The 20,809-nt window shown below is 40.5% G+C and overlaps 4 protein-coding genes across 4 annotated transcripts in view; all 4 read left to right on the forward strand.

Moving 5' to 3' along the window:
• The window catches only part of LOC126784692 (uncharacterized), a 66,684-nt gene that overhangs the window by 36,255 nt on the left and 9,620 nt on the right, over positions 1–20,809 (forward strand). The gene's annotated exons all lie outside the window — the stretch shown is intronic.
• LOC126784694 (uncharacterized) lies at positions 2,812–3,970 on the forward strand. The gene has a single exon (XM_050510177.1). The coding sequence runs from the start codon at positions 2,885–2,887 to the stop codon at positions 3,560–3,562; it is 678 nt and encodes a 225-aa protein (XP_050366134.1). The 5' UTR covers positions 2,812–2,884; the 3' UTR covers positions 3,563–3,970.
• LOC126784691 (calcium uptake protein, mitochondrial) lies at positions 7,730–10,842 on the forward strand. The gene is made up of 7 exons (XM_050510174.1): positions 7,730–8,134; positions 8,223–8,290; positions 8,895–9,118; positions 9,200–9,283; positions 9,374–9,587; positions 9,925–10,221; positions 10,435–10,842. The coding sequence occupies exons 1-7, from the start codon at positions 7,798–7,800 to the stop codon at positions 10,597–10,599; spliced, it is 1,389 nt and encodes a 462-aa protein (XP_050366131.1). The 5' UTR covers positions 7,730–7,797; the 3' UTR covers positions 10,600–10,842.
• Positions 11,603–15,618, forward strand: LOC126784689 (protein PHOX1). The gene is made up of 4 exons (XM_050510172.1): positions 11,603–11,780; positions 12,120–14,150; positions 14,232–14,463; positions 14,782–15,618. The coding sequence occupies exons 2-3, from the start codon at positions 12,125–12,127 to the stop codon at positions 14,378–14,380; spliced, it is 2,175 nt and encodes a 724-aa protein (XP_050366129.1). The 5' UTR covers positions 11,603–11,780; positions 12,120–12,124; the 3' UTR covers positions 14,381–14,463; positions 14,782–15,618.

Raw genomic sequence — 20,809 nt, forward strand, 5'->3', positions numbered from 1 at the left:
TGTATGACACTTGCGGCCCACAGCGCGAATGGCGCTGCTCTCAACCTACAAACACTGCGCTCACAGATAGCGACGAAAGACGTCCCACGCGTAAGAACTTACTATGCTATGACGGACGCACTACGCTCACAGATAGCGACGAAAGACGTCCTACGCGTAAGAACTTACTACGCCATGACAGACGCACTACGCTCACAGATAGCGACGAAAGACGTCCTACGCGTAAGAACTTACTACGCCATGACGGACGCACTACGCTCACAGATAGCGACGAAAGACGTCCCACGCGTAAGAACTTACTACGCCATGACAGACGCACTACGCTCACAGATAGCGACGAAAGACGTCATACGCGTAAGAAATTACTACGCCATGACGGACGCACTACGCTCACAGATAGCGACGAAAGACGTCCTACGCGTAAGAACTTACTACGCCATGACGGACGCACTACGCTCACAGATAGCGACGAAAGACGTCCTACGCGTAAGAACTTACTACGCCATGACAGACGCACTACGCTCACAGATAGCGACGAAAGACGTCCTACGCGTAAGAACTTACTACGCCATGACGGACGCACTACGCTCACAGATAGCGACGAAAGACGTCATACGCGTAAGAAATTACTACGCCATGACGGACGCACTACGCTCACAGATAGCGACGAAAGACGTCCTACGCGTAAGAACTTACTACGCCATGACGGACGCACTACGCTCACAGATATCGAGGAAAGACGTCCTACGCGTAAGAACTTACTACGCCATGATGGACGCACTACGCTCATAGATAGGGACGAAAGACGTCCTACGCGTAAGAATTTACTACGCCATGACGGACGCACTACGCTCACAGATAGCGACGAAAGACGTCCCACGGGTAAGATCTTACTACGCCATGACGGACGCACTACGCTCAAAGAACGATCAAACGTACGACACAACACAACTCGGCATTCCTTAACCGGGGAGTGGGGGGACTACGAGAGGGTCAGTGAGACCCATTGTTGATTATGGCAGAACACTCAAATATTAACTCCCCAGTCAAGAAATCACCTCCCTAGACTGGGAACTTGGGGGACTTATTGGCATAGGCTTATGCCCGCCATAATCAGCACAACTATCAGCGCATTAAGGCTAATGTATAGCAGTCTTACAATATTAATAGCAAGTCAGCCGTACTATCTACACAACGGGCCTCCCCGCGGCCCAAACTGGCTACGGACGCGCCCTCATGCGCATCTCATAGAAGACTCTAGAGAACACCTTAATCGGACGTCGTCCCACATCGAAAGATAGATAAATGATCCACCTCAACTCAACAATAAAATGTCAAACTCTCGACCTCATAAGGTAAGTGTACTAAATCCCCTACTGTAACTCTGCATAAATTACCATTATTCTAACCTAAGCGTGGGAGAGTTGAAGACCACGCCGGCGTGGTCTCTACTTTGACGACGTGTGCCACTTGTGACAGGAAAAAGGCAGGGAGTACGGCGTATCAAGCTTCACAAGGAATACGGCGTACTAGACCGAGTGTAATCACAACATTAACAAATTCAATAGTCAATGCTAAACGGGTGACGCATGGAGAATATGGATGGAGTTTTAGCTTGATGCGTATATGTATAAATGTATAATCGTTTACTAATCCATCAATGGGGACTTTAGTGTCCGTACAAGAACCGTCACTTAGTAGTTCTTTTTTTTGACAATTCACTCAGTAGTTTTTTCAAAGAATACAAATCACAAATGCTTACCTTATACGGAGAATCAGAATAAATTTTATAATTTCAATTGAAACTATCAAACTATCTAGCTAGATCAAAGTAAGTTTAATTGGGCCGAGTGTCAAGAAGGAAGCCCCAAGCCAAGTTTGATTCACAAAGTGTTAAAGTGGTCAGACTTCAATTCACGATGATGTTTTATTTTCTTTTATAACGTATTCGACTAAATCAATATATAACATTATAACATACTTGACTGACAATTTTAACTTGTATATTAGAATTGTAGTCTGCTTATCAATAACTTGAATTTACAATCCCAAATCCATAAAAAACCAAAAAAGTAAATCCAACAATTCAAAAGCATAATGTATTTGATCCTATGGTAAAAAATATTGAAATATCAAAAGAAGATCAGAAAGATTTGAATAAAAAGGGAACAAAATCCCTAGAGGACAATAGATGTGCACTCTTAATTGAGCATTACAAAAGGACTCCACCTAACGAAATGAATTTCAACCTAAAAGGACCCAACTCATCATTATTATTACAAACAGCCCACTCACAAATCACAATGCCCACCATTTTAATTTCTCTACATCTCAAACTTCCCGGTAAAGTAAACAAAAAAACCTAACACCTACCGGTCTTGAGTCTTCTCATAAAAATAAGATAAAATAAATAAAAACAAAATCTCCGCAGGAGGAAAAAGGAAAAAGTCCGGGTCAGTTTGGGAAGTCCACAAACAACCAGCCAATGTCAAGATGTAATTAAGGGAACAAACCTGGGCTTCCTGTACATTCCCGTGCCAGCGTTGCCCAATAGAGCCGAAACGTGGCAGGCTCCTCAGTAAAAGCAGGGCTGGCCAAGCGGCTCCAAGCCTCCAACCCTCGTCCTTTACCTCAGGTCGCAATCACCACAGCCGTTGGATAAGATTCCGCAAAGAGAAACCACCAGACGCTCTGCAACACAATACCCCAAATACCCACTCAACTTCCAACTAATTCCCACCCGCCCTCCCGCCTCCCATCTATAAAAACCGCCCTTGAGACTCATTAGGTTTGCCAAACCAAACCCCGAAAGGGCCCTTAGGGCAAATAACAAACCACCTCCCTCTTCTCTCTCCTCCAGCTTTCTCTCTCTAAAAACTCTCCAATGGCGACTGCATCTGCTTCATCTCATCGCACCCGAACCCGCCCCAGTGGGCCGGTTCTCCGCTCTCTCTCACCTTCCGGAAGATTCTACACCGGTTCTTCCAACGCCTCCATCCAATCCACCGCCTCCGGCTTCGCCTCCTCCACCAGCTCCAGCTTCTCCTCACCGTCCTCCGCCTTTTTCAACAGCCACCAGGACAACCACAGCCACTACAACCACAACGACTACCACCACCACCGCGCCGCTTCGCCGACACGCGTCAATCTCTACACCTCCAGCGCGCTCTCCCCGGCCGTCCGCTTCTCCATCGAGCACCGCTCCATCTCCCCCAACCGATCCATCACTGTTTCCAAGAAGAACGGCCCGATCGCGGCGGCGAGGAAGACGTGTATGTGCTCGCCGACGACGCATCCGGGTTCTTTCCGCTGCAGTCTTCACAAGAATCAAGGGAGCTCAAATCAGCAGCATCACAATCAGACGCCGTACCCGAACAACAGGCTGAACATGCGCAGATCTGCCATGACGAACTCGCTGGTTCGAATCAGCGGTGTCGAGGGCGAGTGGGTGAAGAGAGCTTTGACGGCTCTGATTCGTCCGTCTTCGCATCAGCAGCGGCGGAGGGCTGGGTTTCAGCCACGGCAGAGCCGCCTCTCGGTCATGTCCAAGGCCGATAGCTGAGTGATGTTTTATCTCTCTGGATTGTTTTTTTGTTTTACAGAGCAGACACAGGTTGGTTATTTTCTGGTCATTTTCTCTATTTTTCCGATCTTATATTCCGGCGAGTCCAACATCGTCGCACCAGATCCGAATCAGATCCAAAGGCTTTTGCTCACTCCAGCTCAACTCAGACGAAGAAATATTGAAGCGGTGGCGCCGAGTCGACCCCGGCGAGCTTTGTGCTTCTGGATGACTACTGCTACTACTGAACGGCACTGTGAAAAGAGAAACTCCATATTTGTACAGTTGAAATGATATCATTAGTTTTTGGAAATTGGAAGCAACCATTTTCGGAACCTTATAATCTAAAATCCAGAAATCTTCAAAACTAAAATCTAATCAAGAAAGATCCATGATCAATTTCATTAAGCTGCAAAGATTGGTTCAGTTTGGTTTCTCGTTTTGTGTGACACAGCTGTTCCATCTATTGCAGCGTCCCGTTCACCACCGTTGTGTCTGCTCTCTCGTTCACAGTTCCGTTCAGTGGTCCGTCCCGTTCGGTTCAGTTCCGTTCTGTGGTCCGCCCCGTTCAGTTGCGTTGCGTGTTGTTAAGCTCCGTTCCGTTTACTCCGCCGTATTGTGTAGCGGGTTGCGTTGTGTTTATGCCAGGTATATTCCTTCATTAATTTCATTACTCTTTGTTATTAGACTTCGTCAAATTTCATTTGCTGTCCTTTAAATTTTTCTAACTTGTCTTGAGCTGGGTGCCTTCTGTTGCAGGCTTCATATTTGACTACTCATGGACTTTGAGGGAAATGAAAATTTGAACTATATGACGTTTGAGAATTCCCGGAAGGCCTCGTGTCTCCATTGGTATTGACGAAATCAAAAATGACTCCAGAAGAAAATAAAACTAAATAAAAGAAATTTTAAAATTGAAAACAATAATGATAAAATTGGAAGAACTGTATCCCTAGCTTGTATAGAAAGTTTGAAAAATACGAAAATAAATGAATGGATTTTTGTGTGTACATGGTAACTCCGATATTTACACAGAAAGAATCTATTGATGGACCAATGACCAATCTAATGACTAATGACTAATGAGAAAATAACTGGCATGGTATGGGAAGCCAGAAAGTGATGACATAATATGACCTGGAAATTTGAAAGCAGAAGGCTGGACCATTAATAGAGACACTAGACGGTAACTTTGACGTGATCCGTGATCGGTGCCGTGACTGAAATAAAAGGAAGAAAAGAAGATTCTTGAATGGGACACAAGAAATGCTATATATTAATGGGTGGTGATGATGATGTATGTAGCCATCATGACATCACAGCACCTCACATTCCATGGTCTAGCTCAATCCACCAACCAAACCTAAGCTTTGAAGGGAAGCATCTTCAAGCTCTCTCTTTTTCTTTATTGAGAAAAATGTCGAGATTTTCAACCCTTTTTGGTTGCCATGTCCATATCAATATTCTTCACAGAAACCTCTCTTGCAGCTGGTAGCCATGGCCTAATACGACATCGTTGACGGGGGGATGAAGCGGTAAGGAACGCATATTTGGGGTCACAATTGCAGGGAATATAAGCCTAACTCTTGTTCTGGGGTTGAGGCTGACGTCTCACTCCTTATCCTAGACTACTGGTGTTACGGTTTTACATGGAAATCGGATTGAACTGAATTGGCAATTTCTTATTCATTTGGTTGAGATTCTCTGAATCATATTTCCATATCGGATACAAGTCAGGTTTGCGTGGAGATGCATATATGCTGCCAAACGTGATATGTGCATATAGACATGAATTCACATTAAAATTTTATGTCTAGTGGTATGGAAAGAATGATGGTGCAGTAATTAAGCTGATAAAAAATTTTAACGGAAAAAAGTTGGTCCATCACTGTCTGTGGTCATCACGTTCTTTGTATGTACGTACTCTCTATGAATTTAGAATGAACATTTAAAGTTTTAAACGGATAACAGAAACAAGAAGAGAGAGCAATGGAGAAAAATGTGCAGTAGATACTCACATGTGTCTCATGGTGTTTTTTTTTGTTGGGAGGAAAGATGAGAATGTAATAATAGTTGATACACAATGTTCGTAAGTTGGCAAAGTTTTTCGGTGCAAGTGTGATGTAAAGAAATGAAAAGGATACTGATGCTCGATTGAGTGAGGTTGTATGATTTAATGTCAGTTGATCAGTCTTCCTTTGTCTTAAAAAAATGGTACGCTAATGCAATCACATAATAATGCTAGCTAGCATTCATATTGATTTAAACGGACCGTATCACCTCCCTCCTGAAACTATTCAAATGGAGTGTGGTACGTTGTTGATTGCTGAATGCACTCAACGCGATGGCGATGGTATAATATTCCCAAATGTAACGTCGTTCCCTCGCATTCCACAACAAAGTCGCCCTTTTGTGCATCGACACTCCCATAGTATGGTATCATTGGTGTTCAATATAAACTTCTAAACATTAAGTTGACTCGGGTGCTTCCGGTAATGGCAAATAAGTTGTTGTGGTGATTTTAGCCCACCTTAGTTTCTTGAATTTTTTAGGTTGCATACTAAGGGTCGCTTAGAATTACTTATATCTGATTTTGGACAGTTTTGCATGCTTCAATTTTAATGTAGCCCTTTGTTGAGTTATTTGCTTGTTTTTAGGTGTTTATTGAGTCATACATACTCGGTCTTTGCTTCTGTTTAATAATTCCACTATTTAGAATTAGATAGGACTGTTAGTGGTCAAACCTACACTAACCACATTAGCATATGTTATGCTAATTGTGATCCTTTGTTTTAGTTTTCTGTTAGTTTTGTAAGGCTATATAAAACCAACTTTGTTCAATAAGAGGGTGGCTCATTCACTCCAGTTCTGTTGAGTTCTAGTTTATTGAATCTTGTTATTAGTTCTCAACATTCTGGTATTATAGCATAGAATAAACTAAAAAATTAAATTAAAATTTTAATTAAAAAAGGCCAATAGTACCTTTTTTTTTATGGTATCAAATGAGTTCTAGTTTGTGAAGTGTATGGGATAACTAACACTGAGTTTTTTTAAGTTATTTACTTGTTTTTAATGAATGGTGGTGCAATTACTTGGTCTTCGAGGAAACAGCCTATAGTCACGCTTTCAACTACATAAGCAGAATTTGTGGCTGCCGCAGCTTGTGCATGTCAAGCAGTCTGAATGAGGAGAATCTTAAAGGAGTTGGGGTATACACAAGAAGGTTGTACAACTGTGTTGTGTGATGATAATTAAGCTATTTAGTTATCCAAAAATACAGTTTTGCATGGACGAAGTAAGCATATTAATGTGCGGTTTCATTTTCGGCGTGATCTTACAAAGGATGGAGCTATTGAGATGGTGCATTGTGGTACACATAATCAGATTGCAGATTTGTTAACTATGCCATTGAAACTGGATGCCTTCAAAAAGTTTCGTGAGCAGCTAGGAGTTTGTGAAGTGTCTGGGATAAACTAACACTGAGTTGTTAGTTTAAAAGAGAGATTGTTGAGTTGTATGCTTGTGTTTTAGGTGTTTACTGAGTCATACATACTCAGTCTTTGCTTCTGTTTAAAAATTCATAGTCTTTAGGCTTAGATATGATTGTTAGTGGTCAAACCTACACTAACCACATTAGCAGATGTTATGCTAATCGTGATCCTTTGTTTTAGTTTTATGTTAGATGTGTAAGGCTATATAAAGCCAACTTTATCCAATAAGAAGGTGGCTCATTCATTCCAATTCTGTTGAGTTATAGTTTATTGAATCTTGTTATTAGTTCTCAACTGCACTCAAGCTTGGATCGTGTTCAATACTCTACACTTGTACCTCAAGTCAAGTCTAAAAAAAAGAGGAGGAGAGAAAATTCAAGTAAAATAACATGCCTGGGCTAGAAATGAGCCCAGGGAAAAGAAAACACGTTTGGGCTAGGCTACCCGCGCTAATATTCGGGTTCTCCGCGCCAAACCTCGTAAAGCCCGCCACCGATCCACAACAATAACTCTTTAAATTACCCACGTCCGGACACGCCCGCTGTTTTCAACTAAAATTTCCCTTATAAACACTCGTCACGTGTCTTTTCTCTATTTAAAATTAGATTTGCTTAATTATTTTAGATATGTAAAATAAAAGTTGGTCGGTAATTTGTTTCTCCCGCAGCTAACTCGGCTATTTCACATCGTCTTTTCCCCACTTCCCTAAAAAACTCAACTCTCCAGTCTCTGCAATTTTCCCCCATGTCCCTCCGACGATCCGCACCGTCAATTTACCAACGCCTCCACATCTACAACTTCTCCACAGCATCCCATCCTTCCTCTTCGCCGCTCCCTCTGATCAGCACCATCTCCGGCTTTGACTCTAACCCCCAAAACTCGTATTTGAAATGGATCTTGGGCATCACGGCCGGGTCGGGCCTTGGGCTGCTGCTGTGGTCTAATCAGGACTCGGATTTCTTCAACAAGTCGTCGCCGGCCTTCGCTGACTGGTCAACGGGTTTGGAGAACCGGCCGACACCGCGTTCTCTGCTGCAAAAACTATCGTTACCTGAAATTAAGGCCAAGTTTCTCTTCGGAGGTATGGATTTTCAATTTTTACCGCGAGTATTTCAATTTCTCTCTTTTTTTCTGCTTTGAATTTATCCTTTTTTTTTTGGGGGGCGTAGATGCCTATAGGAGAAGGATCTTCTTCAATTATGAGAAGCGTATGAGGTTGGGGAGTCCGCCGGAGAAGGTATTCATCAATTTAATTTAACTTTATGTACTTGTGGCCGTATAATTGGTTACTTATCAACAATAATATAATAGCGGAAAATTCATGCTGTATTAGGTGGTAGATGGAAGACTTGATTTTGGATAGACGAAAATGCGGCATTGTCGTAAATATGTATGAAAAATGGAGACTGGTGGGAAAGAAAAAATAAAAAGTTTAGTTGACAATTGCTAATGGTTTGGGTTAGGATATGATGCCTGATTATATTTAGGCAGGAAAGAGGACTTACAACCTAGGCTCAAGGCCCTGGCCGTATTAAGTAAATTTATAACGCAATCATATATCTATCTGATGTTGATGATGCTTGTTTGGTTATTCTGTTAATATTTTTATATGTAGAATCTCTTTGTAGTTATCAAAATATATGTTTGGCAATGACATGGTTATATACTTGATTGTCACTTTTGGACCTTCTCTTCTGTTTTCCAAACTGAACATGTCTTCTTTTTCCATTTTACTTGCCTGAAATTGTAAATCTAGATGATTGCAGAGATCTTAATTATTGGGGTTTGAGTTTGTGAAAAATACTCCCGCTATGACTAGTGTCCTCTTCTGCTTCATGTAGGTGTTTGGGTACTTTGCATCTGCATGTACATCAGATGGCGAATTACTTATGAGACCAGAAGATCTCATGAGGGCAGTGGTTCCTGTTTTCCCACCATCTGAATCCAACCTTGTTAGAGACGGGTATTTGAGAGGTGAAAGGAATCCTGGCGAGTTGCGCTGTACACCATCAAACTTTTTCATGCTTTTTGATGTAAACAGCGATGGATATATTTCCTTCAAAGAGTGAGTTTCTCTTCGTTCTTCATTTTAAATCAATCAATTATGCATTTTTTTTGCCACTTCTAACAAGATTCCTTTTAACAGGTATATCTTCTTTGTAACACTGCTAAGCATTCCAGAGTCCAGTTTCTATGTGATTTTCAAAATGTTTGACACTGACGATAGTGGGTAAGTACATTTAGAGCTTTTCAGACTCTTTCTTGGACCTTCATTATACTTGGTTTGGTTTTGACATGAATGTTTGTCCATTATGCATAGAGAAATTGACAAGGAAGAATTTAAAAAAGTGATGACATTGATGCGAGCCTGCAATAGACAGGGTGCTCAGAAGAGGGGCGGACTTCGAAGTGGACTAAAAGTTAGGGATTCTGTTGAAAATGGAGGGCTTGTGGAGTTCTTTTTCGGTGAAGATGGGAATGCTCACCTTCAACTTGATAAATTTGTCCAGTTTTTGAGAGACTTAGACAAGGAAGTAAGATTCTATTCATTTGGTTCCCTAGACCTTAGGCATTTTCGTCATGTTCAACACACTATTCATGTTCAGTTTTTCTTGGTCAGTTCTTTGCCTTTAGCCTTCTGCCCTTCGTCATGCTAGGATATATGCATTTTCATGAAGCCTAGGTTCTGTTCAGTTTAATTCATGTGGAGAAGTTAACATTCAACGATTTAGCTGTTATAAATTCAATATTAATGACATTGCCACTTTTTATTGCGTCTTGCAATGTATGCAAATAATGCCATGCACTTTACCTTGTTAGTTTGTTATTTAAAATGCACATCGGTATTTAATTTCAAAATTGTATCTTTAGATGCTGAGGTTGGAGTTCTCCCACTACGACTACAAACAGCGAGGAGTCATGATTGCAAAGGATTTTGCATTATCAATGGTTGCATCCGCTGACATGCGTCATCTGAGCAGTTTGCTTGATCGGGTTGATGAACTGGATGATAAACCAGATCTTAAAGAGGCTCACATCTCATTTGAGGAATTCACAAACTTTGCAGAGCTTCGCAAAAAACTGCAGCCATTTTCTTTGGCCCTTTTCAGCTATGGTAAAGCAAATGGCAGGTTAACACGAGAGGATTTCAAGGGAGCTGCATTTCATGTAAGATACTAGTCTTTCTTACCTCTTGATTATAACTTCATTTCAGTCTATGGTTATTGCTTTTCTAGAGTTTTGGGAGCTGTTGGATAGGCCACCATTGATTAAATCTCACCTTACATAAATTGACTTATCCAATCTCATTATCACAGGCAAGTGAGGCAACAGGTAATCAAGTATAACATTATTTCTCATAATTTGGTTAATTGATTGCAGGTATGTGGCATAGCTCTCAGTGACAATGTGGTTGAAATCATCTTTCATGTTTTCGATGCAAATCGAGATGGACATTTGAGCTTGGACGAGTTTGTTCGCGTTCTACACCAACGCCAAAGGGACATTGCCCAGCACGTGGAGATGGGAATTATAGTTCATGACTAACTTGACCTGTTTACATGGATCTTCAGTTATGATGCTGAATTGGTTTTGGTTGTAAATCTGAAAATGTAACCTGTAAGTAGTCTAGATTAAGTTATAGCTCTTTTAAATGCTGTAGTCCGCGCACCTACACATCTCCAGCTCCCTTTTTAGTGTAGAAGTCTGGAGTTTCATTTTGTGTGGTGTGCATGAAGAATGTAGTTGAACTGGAGCCGTAAGGCCTTTTTTTGTTATAAAGCTTGCTTGCTGAATAAAAGAAAGACATGTTTGATATAAATTTCATATCTATTTTGGTTTCCATGAATGTTGGTTTTGGTTTGGCATTGCAATTTTTTAACGACAGTTGAGCATCATCTGGCATTGGCTTTGCTGTTGCCCATCCCATGTAAGCTGCCAAACACATGTAGGCCAGACATGTAGGCCATCATTAGCAAGCATTATATATCCCTGGCCATAGCAGCGTTACCTCAGCACTAACCTACCTTCGCTCAATTATTCTGCACTTTACATCCGATTACTTGTGCTAATCCGTTTCACTTACACCACGGTCATCATTAAACAATAAACAATTGTTGAGTTAACTTAACATTCTAAACTTCTGATCTTTGCCTTTGAGTCTCAGGCATAAGATTCTACACTTAAAACTCTTATACTTCACTCATTTGTATTAACTTGTCAAGTTCCCACTTAAACTCTAATGAAAGAGCACCTTCTTTTCCTGGAATACTGGAAAATGCCCTGTATTGAAGCGGGAGCCCACAAAGATTTTATTCCTTGCTAAGGCTAGGTAAACTAAACCACTGTAAAATCAATTACAGAGATGAATATTTGTCCCTCTCAGTGGCCTACCTCTTCCAGACGCGTGGTTCACACCAGGGACGGTTCATTCCCGAGTCATCTCTTAGAAATGGCGCGGAAATTCACGCGCGCTCGGAGAAGGTGGAGTGCGACAGTGTCTTCTCGGAAAACGTTGACCTTTAATTCAGGAAACCCTAAGAAAGAGGAGACCCCCTTTCCACTTTCCAGCAGCCCAATTTGATATCCCACTCTGTCTTTTGTCTCAGCAATCCAGAGCAGACACCCATTAAAAAATCAATCAGCTTTTTTGATTGGCTTCTTTGGGTTTGTCTCTGGATTAGTTTCCCCTAATTTTGCTGAGTTTGGAGCCCTAATACATCAATCAGGTTCACAAAGACTGGATTTTTATTTATTGTAATTTGCTTTCCTTGCTGCAATTAGTGTTTGGGTTCTTTGTGCTTATTCCTTTTCATATTACAATTACTTAGAGCTTCAATTTTGGAGCCGTTTAGCTTCTGCTGTACATCAAATTGTTACACTTGTATCTGGTTGTAGCTGTGTAATTATACGTTGGATTTCATTTAATTGTAATTCAAACAGTCAAGCTTCTATATTGGGGTCAGTTTTTGTCTTGTTGCTCATTTCATGAGAAGGGTTTTGGGTTAAAGACAGAGCTCTCAGAACCCTTTTTGTTTTTGGGGGCTGTTTTTGTGTGTTTGTTGAAGTATCAATGGGAAAGCCAACTGGGAAGAAGAAGGACCATGAAGTGCAGAAGCCTGGGAGTAAGCAGGGGAAAACTGTGGATCGGAACTCGAAAGCGTTGGACGAAGACACTGCTATCTTCATCAACATGTCCCAAGAGCTCAGAGAGGAAGGTCACAAGCTGTTCCAGAAGCGTGACAGTGAAGGGGCTATGTTGAAGTACGAGAAGGCGTTGAAACTGCTGCCGAAGAATCATATTGATGTTGCTCATTTACATAGTAACATGGCTGCGTGTTATATGCAAATGGGTCTTGGGGAGTATCCTCGAGCAATTAATGAATGCAATTTGGCGTTGGAGGTGTCACCGAAGTATAGTAAAGCGCTGTTGAGAAGGTCGAGGTGTTATGAGGCTTTGAATAGGTTGGATTTGGCATTGAGGGATGTTAATACTGTTTTGAGTATGGAGCCGAATAATTTGAATGCATTGGAGATTTTGGAGAGTGTGAAGAAGGTGATGAGTGAAAAGGGGATTGTTGTTGATGAGAAAGAAATTGGTATTGCTAATGTACAGCAGACCGCCCCTGCTGCTCGTTTTCGTAAAGTGGTGAAGGAGAAGATAAAGAAGAAGAAGGGTAAGAGGGTTGGGGAGAAGACAGAGGACAAGGCTGTTGTGGAAGAAAATGTGAGAGCTGTCAAGGACAAAGAAGTGGTTACAAAGACTGTTGAGAAAGACAAACTGGTCCCAAAGCATGTTGAGGAAGAAAAACAAGTTGCGAATCATGTGGAAGAGAAGCATATTGAGAAAAAAAACGTAGTTACAAAAACGGTCAAGTTGGTATTCGGAGAGGATATAAGATGGGCTCAGTTACCAGTTAGCTGTAGCATGAGGCTGGTCAGGGAGATAGTTAGGGATCGATTTCCTGGCCTGAAGGGTGTCTTGGTGAAATATAGAGATCAAGAAGGTGATTTGGTTACAATTACAGCTACAAATGAGTTGAGGTTAGCCGAATCATCATGTGATACAAGGGGGTCGCTTAGATTTTATATAACAGAAGTCAGTGCTGATCAAGAACCAATTTATGAGGGCTCAAGTGAAGAGGAAGTGTGTAAGGAAGATCTGACGCGCAGTAATGGTTTTGAGAATGGGGACGGCGGAAATCATACAGAAGTGGGAAAAGGGTCTACAACTTGTGTTGAGGACTGGATTATCCAGTTTGCAAGATTGTTCAAGAACCATGTTGGTTTTGATTCTGATTCATACTTGGATCTTCACGAACTTGGGGTGAAGCTATACTCGGAGGCAATGGAAGACACTGTAACACTTGATGATGCTCAAGAACTTTTTGATATTGCTGCAATTAAGTTCCAAGAGATGGCGGCTTTGGCATTGTTCAATTGGGGAAATGTCCACATGTCTAAAGCAAGGAAGTGGGCATCCTTGCCTGAAGATGCTTCAAGGGAAGCCGTTATTGAACATGTCAAGGCTGCATATGAATGGGCGCAGAAAGAATATAAGAAGGCAGAGAGTAGGTACGAAGAAGCTGTGAAAGTAAAGCCAGACTTCTATGAAGGTTATCTTGCACTTGGCCAACAACAGTTTGAACAGGCTAAGCTTTCTTGGTACTATGCGATTGGAAGCAAGATTGAGTTGCAAAATGAGCCTTCTTCAGAGGTGCTTCAGCTTTATAACAAGGCTGAGGACAGCATGGACAAGGGAATGCTATTGTGGGAAGAGATGGAAGAGCGGCAGCTAAATGGACTCTCCAAAGAAGATAAGTATAGAGCCCAATTGCAGAAAATGGGATTGGATGGTCTATTTGAGGAGATGTCTGCTGATGAAGCTGCTGAACAGGCTGCAAATATGAAGTCACAAATATACCTCCTATGGGGAACCTTGCTGTATGAGCGTTCTGTTGTGGAATATAAGCTAGAGCTACCAACTTGGGAGGAATGTTTAGAAGTTGCCATTGAGAAGTTTGAACTTTGTGGAGCCTCTCCAACAGATATAGCTGTGATGATAAAGAATCACTGTTCCAATGAAAATGCAGTGGAAGGTAAAGTACACAGGATCTCAGAAACTTTTTGAGGTTTTAAGATTTGAAACATATGATCAATTTGCATTAATTTAACTACAGGTATGGGGTTCAAAATTGATGAGATAATCCAGGCGTGGAATGAAATGTATGATGCTAAGAGGTGGCAGTTTGGTGTACCCTCTTTCCGCCTTGAACCATTGTTACGTCGACGTGTACCAAAACTTCATTCTATTTTGGAGCATGCTTGAGTCTTTTTGTTTTTGTTAGTTGAGTGTTTTTTGGAGACTTTGACAGTTTGTATACATAGTTTGCAGGCTGCTTGGCTGCACAGGTAATTATCTCTGTAAATTTCAGAATTTTATAGGTTTACTTAATAATTCAAATGCTCTGGTTTATTAGAACAATATGATTCAAATGGAATAGTTGAATTTTAAGAGGCCTTTAGTGAATACATATTCAATCTAAACTCCAGCTTTTGTTGTTTGGCCTATTTATCTGTTGATTTAGCAGTCACCACAAATCGTTAAAATCTTAGATTTTGTTACAATCTTTAATCTTTCATGCTCAGTGCAAATTATATGTCAATGGACTGTTATGTGAGTGCAGGTATTTTGGTTTAACATAATCTCTGTTTCTTGGGTGATTGCAGGTATTCTGGTTTTCTCAATGTTCTCAATGGACTGTTGTGTCATGTGTCATGTGTGCATCTTCTTGTTTGCTTTGGGAGCAACAAAGCTTTGTGTATGTTTGAATTTGATTATTTTGGTGTGGGAGATTTGGCTTGCAGTCCCATGTCACTTGTTTTATATGTTGGAGATTCTTTAGAGAGAGATCATTCAGACTCACAGTTAAGGTATAGGGTATAGAAGTGTATTCGATTTGTTCATCCAAATTTCAAAGAATAAGTTGTGGCACCAATTACTCAGGTTGATTCTTGCCTACTTAGACCGGGTTTGTCATACTCGTAGATTTATATCTGTAAGTTGAAATGATTTAATGGGGTTGTACAATAGCAGAGAATGCTACTTTTCCTTTTGAAGACGCACAATGAAAGTTGTGACAATATTTGACTCAGCACTAGAGGTTGGCCTTGGCTCCAATACAAGGAGTTTCTTGATATACTTAACCTCAAACGACTCAAACGTCCAGCCAGAGCTCGAGCTGCTATGTGGTGATGGTATCGTTCTGATTTGAGGATTTGCGATTGGATTCACTAGCTCAAGAGGAAAATAACGAGAACCTTCAGTCAGCAACCAGCGATCGGAAGACGTAGTTGCAACTTTATACTCTTCTGGTAATACATTGTTGAAGTTGTAGACCCTTTTATCTGAGAGACAATGGAACCTGTATTTCCAGAAGAATTTTCCATAAGTACGGTGACCAAGCATCAGCCATGGCTCCGGCAAAGGAGGACTAGAGATCACAACAGAGAGCCACGACTTGGATACTGAAGCAAAAAGAATTCGATTATTAGGGGCCAAACGTTTGTAGATCTCTTCCAAGAGTTCTGGTGGCAGGACGTACAAACTCCTTTGGGGAGTCTTTGTTATGCATTTTGTGAGTAACTATGGGTAAAAGATTGATCATATATCTAGAAAACAAGAACAATTCGAGAGAGACCATCAGCTTTTATAGGTTATCAAACAAGAAATCCAAAAACCTTGGTTAAGAGGGAAGCTAATCCAAAACCAAATATAAATCCCTACATTGTGGATAGACTACTCTAGAAAGGGAGAATATGAAGTCCTAATCACAGTAGGAAACATTTTGTCCCAAAAATTAATTTGGGAGAAGGTGATATGGATAGTGGTAAATATTCACGACCTAGAAAGTACTTGATCGCAAGACGACCCCCAGTAAAACAAACGAAGATATTCTTGATGTTGACAACAACAAAACAGAAAGATCATCACTATATTGTACACCTTACTAATCCTACGATTACAGTGAGGGATCATTCTACCCTTATCTAGATCAACAATCATATCCTTATTCGGTGGAACAAACCAAGTGGGTCCTCGCCAGAAGCATCTTGGGGGTCGAATGGAGATTTGTTTGACGGTTTCATATTTCAGTGAATAAACACCAAATCTCGGATTATCTCCAGGGACAGTGAAGTATATATGATTCTCTTCAAATTGTGAAAACTTTCCAACTGGTAAGGAAGTACATCCATCACTACACCAAAAGAATGCTTGATCACCTAAGCTTCGCAACTTGACAGTGCGCAAGGGCGTATCCTCATTTATATGTAGTTTAAAGACCTCAAATCCAAGTGTAGGGTGCTTGAATAATCTCTTTACAAGCAATATGTCTCCATGAGACTCCCACTAAGCTGAACTCTTCTCGACTCCGTGGAAACTTCTTGGTATCTGTGCCTCTAACAACATAACAGCTCCCTGAAAGAGTCTTCAATTGTTCATCTAAGCCAAAAGCAACAAGATGTGTTGTTGAGCCACTACTCTCCAAGGAATATAATTTTTATTGTTAATTACGGTATCATCGGAGGACTTTCTATAATAATGCCATGGCCGATCAGTGTCACACGTAATTGAGACGATTTGGTTCCTCTCAGAAAGTATTATTACACCAGTTGGTGTTAAACAACGACAAGCGTGGCCCATAGACTAGGGGTGGCACTTAAGACCGAGAAACCGGAAAAAAACCGAACCGAAAAAACCGGACCGAAACCGAAAAAAAACCGAACCGAACACAAACCGAAACCGAAATTTAAAAAACCGAACCGAACTGAAATAATCGGTTTGGTTTCCGGTTTGGGCACATAAGAAACCAAACTGAACCGAAAAACCGACTATTCATAAAGTAATGTCGTTTTACGTTTATATTACCTAATATTTGATTTGATTAATGTGATTTTAGGTTTATATTATATATAATTATATGTTTCTCTTTTGTAGTGTTATATATGTATATATATATATATATATAATCATCTATGTTTATATGTATGCCCATATATGTATGTTTCAAATAAGTTTGCTAAAAAAAACACACACACACACACACATATATATATATATATATATATATATATATACAAGCGGATGTGTAATTACTAAATCCGCCTCAATATGAAGCAACTATATGAAGGAACTTCTCGGGATCGATCGACACCAGTCGATATGATTGATATATATATAGTGACCCTGTAAAAAATTCATCCAATTCGAACCTCGTTTAACCGTCGGAATTTCCGGTAAACCGAGAACAATACTAATATGTCATAAGGGAAGACCAATTACCAAAATACGAACACCAAAAGTCGTTTGCATATCTGAAATCACCTAATTTTTGTCACCAATTGTGTGTGGTCGCACCAAAGAAACCTATTTGGAAAAGCCCCGGTCAATGAGGATTTTAATATGTCAAAACGCCTCTTTTTTAGTTGACCGTTGGTACGAACGGTCAAATTATGTTCAAAACAGACGAAATTTTTACAGGTTCCCTAAATATATATACCGATCACATCTACTGGTGTCGATCGACCATATTTCGAACTGGAGTTGTCGATCGCCGAAGTGTCCACTAATGTATCATAATCTTTATATTAGGGTTAAAATAAAACTATCACATTATGAAGCGACTATATGAATGAAACTTCTCAGAATTGATCGACACCATCCGATGTGATCAGTATATATATTTAGTGATCATTTTAAAATTTCATCCAATTTGGATCTCGTTTAACCGTCGGAATTTCCAGTAAACCAAAAACACTAATATACCATAAGGGAGGACCCATTACTAAGATGCGAATGAGAAAAGTTGTTTACATATTTGAAATCACATAATTTTTGTCATCAATCGTGCGTAGTCGCAACAAGGAAACTCATTTGGCAAAGCCCCGGTCAATGAGGTTTTATTATGTGAAAACGCATCTTTTTTGTTAACCGTTGGTACGGACGGTCAAACCATATTTAAAATGGATGAAATTTTTACATGGTTCCTAAATATATATATCGATCACATCTATTGGTGTCGATCGACAATATTTTGAAACTAGAATTTAAAAAAAAAACCGAAAAAAACCGAACCGAACCGTTCGGTTTTCAGTTTGACCTATCGGAGAACCGCGAACTAAACTGAACTGAACCGAAGTTCAATTTCAGTTCGGTTTCCGGTTTGAGCCCAAAACTGAACCGTTTGAACCGAATGCCACATCTACCATGGACCAACTGTACCGATATTGTCCTAACTTAGCCACCTCACATGTGTTGACTTTTAATCACAAAAGGTCTCGGTACAATTGGTTATTATCCACCCACTTATAATCTCTATTTTATTTGTCACTTTTTAAATGTGGGATCTCTTCTCTCCAACACGCACTTTCACGTGCAACCTAATTTTTATGTCTGCACGTGACAGATTAACATCCCACACATTGGGACGAAATAAACCAAGATCCAGTAACCAACGACACTTGGTGACCATCCAATCGGAAAACCCTCCGATGACATGATAATGACACCCATCATGGGCCCATGACAAATTGGCACCCAACTCGAGCCCACGAAAGATTGGAGGCGCGACTGGAGAGTGACCTGCTCTGATACCATGTTAAACAGCGACAAGTGTGGCTCATGGACCAACTGTACCGATATTGTCCCAACTTAGCCACCTCACAGGTGTTGGGTTTTAATCACAAAAGGCCTCGGTATAATTGGTTATTATTCACCAACTTATAATCTATATTTTATTTGTCATTTCTTAGATGTGAGATCTCTACTCTCCAACAGCTGGGACATCACTTTTGGCTGTTGAGCTAATTTCCTTGACTACTACAAGGAGTTTCTTAACGTCTTCAATTGTTGCATAATCTAATGGTGGTAACTTAATTTCAGCATTCAGAGTTGGATTCACAAGGATGGTTGGCTTTTTCCCTGCAATTCCTTGAGGATTAGGACGTTCAGTGAGCACCCACCATTGGATGTCCCTAGTATGCTACAATCTTGTGGTATTACACTGTCAAACTTGTAATACCTTTTCTCTGACAGGCACAAAAACTCAATACCTCAGGCAGAAGAGGAGGCTGAGGCTTTGTGGAGGCGATAGAGAGACATGCCTTGCAAATTGAAGCAAAACGCATTCGATCAGATATGAGCAATCGCTTATAGATTTCCTCCCACAGTTCTAGTGGTAAAACTGAACAGTTGCAGCCACGGTCACGCTTCAGTTCTCTCATATCCTCTGAACTCTCTTTAACCACTTTTGGTGTTTTGAGAATAAACCTCGGACTATATCTGTGTGCTTATATAGGCTCTTCGGATATGAAGTCCTAATAGCCATAGGAAACAATTTTAGTCAAAGTTAATTATAATAAGGGAAAGGGTTCCAATTAGGCAATTATGACAACATCAATAGTCTAGTGATTCTTGTGCTCCCATCACTGAATGAATACATGTCCGGCAGTTATGTCTAAATGTAAGAGTAGCAGTTCAGAAAAATTATTGAATACTAATATTTTCAGCCATATCATCCATAATCAGATTGATTACTCATTGCAATTTTAATCTATCTATATTAACAATGGTATCCTAAATTGTAGGGACAAACCAGAATGATTCTGTTAAAGTTGAAAGTTGTCTTGGTAGGAGTAGAATATGCTACAATCTTATATATTGAATTGAGTACTTACAAGGTATTTATAACATTCTAAGCTATCAATTATCAAGTATGAACACAAAGATTGATTTGTCAATTTATACGGCTAGGGATTTGGTTGGTGAGATTGTGTTGTTGTATGTTGACTCATGCTAACACTCCCCCTCAAGTTGGTGCATACACATCGACCATGCCCAACTTGCTAAGTGAGTCATAAAAAGCCTTTTTAGACACTCATTTTGTGAGTATATCTGCAAGTTGATCTTCTGAAGGAACAAAAGGAAAGCTAATGGTCTCAGCATCTAGCTTCTCCTTTATAAAGTGACGATCAACCTCCACATGCTTTGTACGATCATGTTGTACAGGATTCTGTGAAATATCAATAGCTGCCTTGTTGTCACAGTACAGCTGCATAGCACACTTAGGCTTAACACCCAAATCTTGTAGCAAATTTCTAAGCCATAACAACTCGCACACTCCCTGAGCCATACCTCTGTATTCTGCTTCAGCACTTGATCGAGCTACCACCTTTTGTTTCTTACTCTTCCAAGTAACAAGATTACCCCCAACAAAGGTAAAATACCCTGATGTGGATCTCCGATCTGTAATATTTCCAGCCCAGTCTGCATCTGTGAAACCACAAACCTCAATGATATTGTTGTGTTTAGAAAACATCACTCCTCTCCCTGGAGCTGACTTCAAGTACCTCAAAATCCTCACAACAACATCCATGTGATCCATACTGGGATTATGCATGAACTGACTCACTACACTTACTGCATATGCAAGATCTGGTCTGGTATGTGATAAATAAATCAGGCGTTCAACTATCCTCTGATAACGAGTCTTGTCAGTAGGCACCTGATCTGGGTACTCTGCTAACCGATGGTTCTGCTCAATAGGAGTATCAATTGGAGTGCAATCCAACATACCTGTCTCTGTTAGTAGATCAAGGATGTACTTTCTCTGACATAGATAGATACCATCACTTCCCCGGGCTACCTCAATGCCCAAGAAGTACTTGAGTGTTCCTAAGTCTTTCATCTCAAACTCTG

The sequence above is a fragment of the Argentina anserina genome, chromosome 2 (assembly GCF_933775445.1).
Source record: "Argentina anserina chromosome 2, drPotAnse1.1, whole genome shotgun sequence".
Lineage (NCBI taxonomy): Eukaryota > Viridiplantae > Streptophyta > Magnoliopsida > Rosales > Rosaceae > Argentina > Argentina anserina.